The sequence below is a fragment of the Chionomys nivalis genome, chromosome 7 (assembly GCF_950005125.1).
Source record: "Chionomys nivalis chromosome 7, mChiNiv1.1, whole genome shotgun sequence".
NCBI lineage: Eukaryota > Metazoa > Chordata > Mammalia > Rodentia > Cricetidae > Chionomys > Chionomys nivalis.
In genome coordinates this window covers 3,998,132-4,005,843 of record NC_080092.1, presented here as the reverse complement: position 1 = coordinate 4,005,843, position 7,712 = coordinate 3,998,132, and the positions used below count along the sequence as shown (strand labels likewise).

General features: G+C 51.4%; 1 protein-coding gene across 1 annotated transcript; it reads left to right on the top strand.

The window, feature by feature from the left end:
* The first annotated feature begins 391 nt into the window (after window positions 1-391).
* On the top strand, window positions 392-7,489 carry Rmi2 (RecQ mediated genome instability 2). The gene is made up of 2 exons (XM_057776323.1): window positions 392-705; window positions 6,487-7,489. Exons 1-2 carry the CDS (start codon window positions 408-410, stop codon window positions 6,633-6,635), a joined length of 447 nt encoding a protein of 148 aa, XP_057632306.1. The 5' UTR covers window positions 392-407; the 3' UTR covers window positions 6,636-7,489.
* Window positions 7,490-7,712: the final 223 nt, after the last annotated feature.

Genomic DNA, 7,712 nt, shown 5'->3' with positions numbered 1-7,712 from the left:
ACCAAAGTTACCAGTGAGGCACGGAACAGTTTACCAGTGAGGCACGAAAAAGAGTGCCAACAAACCTGCATATCTCAAGATAAATAAATTGATAAAAAAGGCCGGGGTGTGTGTAGGGTAGGGTGGTGGTGGTACACGCCTTTAATCCCAGCTTTTGGGAGACAGAGCCAGGCGGATCTCTGAGAGTTCAAGACCAACTTGTAAACCAAAGCATTCCCTGCCTTCATTTACCGGTTCATGTTTAGCTTCAGGCTGTTACTCTAAGTACGCACGCGCAGTCCTGGCACGGTGGTCCCACCCCTAACCCCGACCATTGGCTGGTTCCGACCAGCGCGCTCCTGATTGGTTGCCGCTCGCCAAGCCCCCGCTACCCATCAGAGTTGGCGGGAAAGTGGCGGTGGCGCAGCATGGCGGCGGCGGTGGAGTCTCCGCCCTCGGGGGGCACCGGGGCCGTACGGCTGCCGCGGTCGCCACCACTCAAGGTGCTGGCAGGGCAGCTGCGGCGCCACGCGGAAGGAGGCCCGGGCGCGTGGCGGCTGTCGCGGGCGGCGGTGGGCCGAGCGCCGCTGGAGTTGGCGGTCGTGTGGATGCAGGGCACCGTGCTGGTGGTGGGAGGCGGCCAGGCGCGGCTGCGCGACCCGAGCGGGGCCTTCTCCGTGCGCGGCCTGGAGCGCGTACCGCGAGGCCGGCCTTGCCTGATTCCAGGTAAAGGGGGCCAGACCGGCTCTGCAGGAGGCTGTCCCTCCCGGGGGCGGGGCGGTCCTACCTCCAGGCATTCTTCCTCCTTCCTGTCCCAACCCCAGTCAAGTGACTTCCCAAACCTGTCGAATGACTGCTAAACCTGTCACCACGTTCAAGAACGTAGGTTCCAACCTGACCTGGTGGTGCACACCTTTCATCCCAATACTAGGAGACTGAGGCAGGGGAATGGCAAAGTTCAAAGCCTGTCTGAGCTACAAAGTGAGTTTGAGGCCAAACAAGGCAACTTAGTGAGAGCCTGTTTCAGAACAAAACGTAAAAAGGGCCTGGGATGGGGCTCACTGGTAGGGCACTTTCTCGCATTGATGAGGCCTTGGGTTCAACCCAGACGGCAAAAATATTAAACAAATAAATCAATGAAAATACGTGTAAGTTCCTGAGCTCCCCCAGTCATGCGCCTAGTTTTGAGCTTTGGGTTTCTCTGTCCTAAGTTCCCTCCCCATAGATGTTTTTCATTTCCCCCATATGTTTTGAGAAATAATGTCTCGGGAAATGTGTGCATATCTTTTTTTCTGTTTGTTTTGAGGTAGGGTCGCACGTAATCTAGACTGACCTCAAATTCCCTTTATAGCTGAGGGGGACCTTGAACTCCTGAACTTCCCACTTCCATCATTTGAGTGCTAGGATAACAGACAGGCAAATGCTGTGCTGGGGGTCAAACCCAGGGCTTTGTGCATGTTAGGCAAGCAATCTCCCAACTGAGCCATATCCCAGTCCCACGCCTGTACATTTTTAATGTCCCCAGACAGATGGACCTTCATCTGGGAAAGCCACTGTTACCTGGAGGGGTTGGGAACACTTTTCTTGTTTCCCACTGAGATAACATAACTGTGGTTCACAGTTGATAAACAGCTGCTGCCTAGGGCTTTGTTGAAGCCCATCCCCTTAGGTTTTTTAAGTCTCTAAGACTTGTTTCTCATGTGCTCCAAGGAGATGCTGATCTTGCTGGGTTTGAGGCCACCCCCTGAGCTACTACAGTGTTTGGACTGTGGTCCTGACAGCTTGACCCTAGCCTCTGGTCGTGACACCTAGGTGTCCTGAGAACCTGATGGCCTCGGACACAGGCACTGGAGGCCAGGAGTCTCACTTCGCTGACCAGGAATCAAGGGAACAAATCATACATGGGGCCTCCTGGGAGATGCTAGGCTGCACCTGTGACCCAGATAGACAAGGCCCGCCTCTACTTGACACTGGAGCTTCGACACAGACTCAGGTTTCTGAAGGAAGCCTATGGATTCACCAGGCCTGCCTTTCTGTGAAGTCAGGCCAGACTCTCTAAGCACGCTTCCTGCCGAGTGTGGGACTGTCTAGATACAGACTAGGTCAGGAGTCTGACCTGGGCTGTTTTAAAGTCAGACTTAAGTTACTTGTGCTCTGTCTCTGTCTCTGTCTCTCTGTCTCTCTCTCTCTCTCTCTCTCTCTCCATTCTCTCCTCTCTCTCCAGTCCTACTCTAATTTAGGACTAGCAACTAAATGGACTGTAAACCAAAAGTAGTTCACACACACACAGTGCTGGTAATCAAGCTCAGTGCCTTACCCACTGAGCTCTATCTCCAGACCCAGCTTTTACATTTATTTTAAAGCTTTTTGTCTGTTTTGTTTTGTTTGTGATGGGTTTTTCTGTGTAGCCCTAGCTGTCTCACTCTGTAGACCAGGCTGGCCTCAGACTCACAGAGATCCGCCTGCCTCTGCCTCCCAAGTGCTGGGATCAAAGGCGTGCACCACGATGTGTTAATTGCACTGATCAAAAATAAGGTCACGGGGCTGGAAAGATGACTCAGAGGTTAGGAGCACTGACTGCTCTTCCAGAGGTCCTGAGTTCAATTCCCAGCAACCACATGATGGCTCACAACCATCTGTAATGAGATCTGGTGCCCTCTTCTGGTGTGTGGGAAGCAGAATGTTGTACACATAATAAATAAATAATTAAAAAAAAATAAGGTCACAATTCAAAGCCAAATTTGAAGCAAGATTTAGTTAAATACTGGGCAAGTGAATGGGCTCTGGCCAGGTCCATCTCTGGTTTCCCAGAAAAAAATGGCCCCAAGTCACGGCTTACATCAGCTGATTCCATCAGATCCAGTCAGGGGCAAGTGTTCATCTTGATGTATCTCCAGCCTAAATCCAGGCAAGCTTACCTCATGATGTATTTCCTGCCTGTGAACCTCCCACCCACCAAGCACATCCAGTGCAGATGGGTCGAACAAACTTGTTGAGGGGAGTGAAAACAGGTGGCTTGTTATCTCCCCTACACAGCATCCCCAGCATCTCAGGAACTGTCTGTCCTTGGGCAAGGGGCTTGCAGACCAGAGGCATTTTTGTTTCATGGATCTCTAAGACATAATAATTAAAACTTAAGATGTAATTTTGGCTCTCACACATGCCTGGCTCTTTAAAACTATTTTTGTTACGTCTTATTTATTTTGAGTAAGGGTATATGTGCGTGTGTGTGTGTGTATATGCACCGTAATACTTATGTGCAGATCAGAAGCCGTCTTGAAGTTGGTTATCTCCTTCCACTGTGTGGGTCCCAGGAATTGAACTCAGGTTGTCAGATTGGTTCATCTGGTATTTACGTAGGGTCAGTAGATTCAGGCACCTGTTGAACCATCTCACTGGCCCAGGTCACACTTTCGTTTGTTTTGAGACAGGGTCTCATTTTGTTGCTTTGGGTGGCCTAGAGCTCACTAAGTAGATCTTGCTGGCCTTGAACTCAGAGGTCCCCTTGCCTGAGCAATGGGATTAAAAGCGTGTGCTTGATACCTGGCCTACGTTTTACATTTTGATGTGTCTAAAAAACCAGTCACAATGTGTGAAAAGTATATGCAGTTCAAAAATCAGCATTGCAAGTGAAATTTTATTGACGTGAAACGCATTTGTAGTTTATAAAAGGTTAGTGTCACCAACTCACTGGAATGACATAGTCCAGGAGTTGTGACCCACCAAAGCCTGACTTCTGTAGTCTGGTTCTTTACAGAAAAAGTTGACTGCCCTTGGCCTTAGCTTTGGCTTTGCTCACATTCCATGGTTTTTGGTGTCCCAGCTTAGGCAATGTTCCTTGAGGTGAGCCTTAGACAGTGTCTCAAGCCTGGTGCCACAGCGGGAGTGAGCCTGGCACCCAGCAGATGTCCCTGTGTTGGACTGAGTCTGTTGGCCTCACCCTCTATCCTGTATGCCCAGGGGCAGGGCCCATGCTCTTTCCTCTTGCTCATTAATCATCTCACCAGGAACCGGGGACGTAAATAGGCCACTAAAACACAAGGTACGATTGTAGATGTGCCCAGCCTGTATGTACAGGGGTGACAGCTCTTCCTTCTGTTTGAGTGGTGCTTACAGTACCTGCTTGGTACTGCATGGTACAGTGTTTGTGAAGTAGAAAATTCCCAACAAAAGCACTCCCTGTGTTAGCCATTGCTAGCCTCAGGAGACCTGGACTTCCAGCTGCAGAGCATAGAGAAACTTTTGTCTGGCTGGTTCAATGGTTCATCTGGAATTTATTTAGAGTCAGTAGATACAGAATTAGGCATAGAAGAAGGATACGTGTTCAAGGTTCAAAGGATTCAGGAAGGCTTCCTGGAGGAGGCAACCCTGAAGCTGCATTGTCGTTATCTGTAGGGACTAACCCTCTTCCTTGGGTTATTGGGACTCATGATATTTAGTGTCAGAATTGGGACATTCTGTGTCTGTACGGTAGTGGATTGTCAGCACCTTCAAACAGCATGTGCAAAGGCGGGGGTGGGGGGGAGAGGGGAGGGCAGGGACAGGGCCCCAGGGGGGCAGCAAAGGCCAGGAGTCAGGGGACAGGGACAGGGCCCCAGGGGACAGGGCCCCAGGGGGTAGCAGTGGCCAGGAGGCAGGGGACAGGGACAGGGCCCCAGGGGACAGGGCCCCAGGGGGCAGCAATGGCCAGGAGGTAGGGGACAGGGACAGGGCCCCATGGGAGCAGCAAAGGCCAGGAGGCAGGTTACAAGACCCCAAGGGGCAGCTCTGAAAGGCTGCAGTTTGGGAAGGACCTGTCCATTCTAAAATGACCTTGATGCCTGCTGGTTTGTTGCTGCCTGGCTCCTTCCTGCCCTGCCTCTAGGCCTCTGAAGATACAGTGAGGTTGGGAACTCTGGTCCTCGTTCTGCAGACAGTGGTGCTTACAGTGCGCTGTGATGGGGGGCTCTTGGGCAAGAGTACTGTTAGTGGTTGGGAGGACATTGCAGTAGCCCGAGCAGGAGAAGGTGAAGGCTTGATCTTGAGCAGGGTCCTGTGGGGAAGAAGTGGAAGGCATCAGTGTGCCTGCAGAGGGATACGGGTGTGTGGGCCGGCTCAGCACTAGTCCCAGTGTTTTCTGTAGTGTCTTCTGCCTCCAAGTCCACAGAGCCGGTCTTCAGCTTTGTCATTCTAATGGTTTTGTCTTCACCACCAGTTGGGGCCGTGTACAGAGGACAGCCAGTATGGCGCCCAGAGTTAGAGCCACAGATCCTCAGGTGGACCCTGTCATGGGAAAGATGGGCACCTCGGGCTTGGCTTCTTTCATTCTAAGCACTGGGCTTGTGTGCAAACTCATGCCTGCTGGTGGAAGCCAGGCATGCAGGGGGCTGGCTGCATGCCTTTCCTGCCGTGACAAGGGACTTTTTACACAATTGCATTTTGTGTGGTTTATGACCAGCCAAGTTGCGCTTTCAAGGAGAGGCGCTTCCCCCAGGGAATGGGAAGTTGTGGTTGCTCTGTCAGATCATCCAGTTCTGTTGATTTTCCTGTGTGCCCAGTGTGGCTTGGGATAAAGTTGGGGGTGGCAGGGATTGGAACAACAGTACAGTGTGCTGTGGCTGGCGAGAGGAGGGGTGTGCTGGTGCCTGGCCTAACTTTTTTTGGCAGTGTAGGGGGAAAATTGGATTTACATTTCGGCTGTCAGGAAGTGGCCTTGCAGGAGTACCCGTCTTGTGAAGAGGGACCAGTCACTTACTCTGGCATTGAGCAATGAACAGGACTGAGAGCATAGCTTGGGTTTTCTGCCCCTGCCTGGGGCAGTGTGTCTAATTATAACCCACTGGGCTGCAGATGCTTGCGTTCCAGGGGCATGACTGCTGAGTGAGCTGCCTGTTGTGTTAGCATATGAAAAGCAGATGCCAGTAGATGCAGATGCAGTCCTCCAGGTTAAACGCTGACCTCATTGTGCACACATGTATCTGTTTTGGTCCCTGACTGCCTTTGTTTTGGTATCTACTGTCAGGATTGTGTGAATGTGTGGGGGTGTGCTTACAGATGCCGGTGTATGTTGAGCCAGAGGTACATCAAGTGTCTTCCTCGATTGCTCTCACCCTGTTTTTTGAGACAGGATCTCCCACTGAATCAGGAGCTCTCTGACTGGGCTGGGCAAAGAACCCCAGGGGTCCTACTGTGTCCATTTCCTTACCACTGATCACATATGCATATACACTGCCATGCTTTTTACGTGGATGCTGGGGATCTGAACTCGGGTCCTCTAGCTTGCATGACAAGCCGTTTACCAGCTAGGCCCTACCCTCAGCTCCTCTTCCCCTTATTTTGCAGGGCTAAAGATCAAACCTAGGACTTAGTACGTGCTAGCGTGAGCTTTGCCTCTGAGCTGCACCCCCCAAGCCCTAGATAATCTTTCTGTGTGCATCTTCCTTCTCTGATCAAGGCCTTGAAGTCAGGGTCTTTGTGGGTTGTCCCTTCCTGCCGTGGTGATGTTCATACTTTTTCCTCTCTTCCCAGGAAAGTATGTGATGGTGATGGGTGTGGTTCAGGCCTGTAGTCCTGAGCCCTGCCTGCAGGCTGTGAAGATGACGGATCTTTCTGACAATCCTATCCACGAAAGCATGTGGGAGCTGGAGGTGGAAGACTTACACAGGAACATCCCTTAGAGCGGAGACCCTCTAGACATAAGAACAGCTTTCCCTGGAGTGCTTTACACCATGTGGGTCTTGGGGGCATCGCAAAGGTTTGACGACGAGATTTGCTTTGGTGGAGCCAGACGTCTGGACCCTCGGAGCTGGAGCATCCGTTAACTCAGCCTTCCCTCTGCCCAGGGCTTTGGCCACTTGCGGATGAGAAGCAGATCTCCGGCCTTTTCCCTTTCTGTCATTTACGTGTGTTTGTTTCTCTCGCTCTGAGGCATATGGAAATCTCATGTCGGCCGTCTCTGGTTTGGCGAGGGGTAATGCTTGCTTCTTTAAGACGCAAACCTTGGGTTTCAGTTACTGACAGTGGGATTAAAATGCATTTGTGGACACGAGGAGACTGTGGCCTGTCTCCCCGTCTCCAGCTGTCGGGTGCCAGCCACCGCTCTGTGCAGACGGGCTCTCTGCTTCAGCACAGCACCACCCTGTGCAGATGGGCTCTCTGCTTCAGCACAGCACCACCCTGTGCAGACGGGCTCTCTGCTTCTGCGTGCTCATTCCTCATTGTCCATCTTCCTTAGATTCAGAAGGTGAGACCGGCTGTTAGAATGGTGGGAGTAGTCTCAGAATTCTTTGTTGAAATTAAAAATTCAAGGATGGAAACGGACTTTTCAAGTACTTCTGCTTCAAAACTTTTGTGGAGAGACAACCAGGGAGTGAGTCCTGACCTTTCTGCGTGAAATACCTTTTTGTTGGGATTATACCACTGTTGGGCTTTGGCGTTGCTGTTGCCAGACTAGATTCCTGTTTGGATGGGAGAGACCAAGGGAGCCCGTACTATGTTCTCACACTGCTGAGCACTTTGCCCAAATGACCGATATTCCACCACTAGTAGCAATTGTATATGGCTAGTTTTAAAAAATAAGCTTGTTTGTTTGTTTGTTTGTTTGTTTTGAAGACAAGGTCTTATGCAGCCCAGGGTAGCCTCAGATTCCAGACCTTCCCATGTCTACACCCGCCTTGTGCGGTGCCAGGGATTAATCTGGCTCTTGTGCATGCCAGGCAACCACTGCAGTACTAGAGCCACATCGCCAACCGGAG

Bases quoted from the DNA above. Each gene is read 5' to 3' on its own strand.
- Rmi2 (XM_057776323.1), top strand. From the start codon at position 408: ATGGCGGCGGCGGTGGAGTCTCCGCCCTCGGGGGGCACCGGGGCCGTA. The intron at 706-6,486 runs GTAAAGGGGGCC...CTCTCTTCCCAG, and splicing joins CCGGCCTTGCCTGATTCCAG to GAAAGTATGTGATGGTGATG.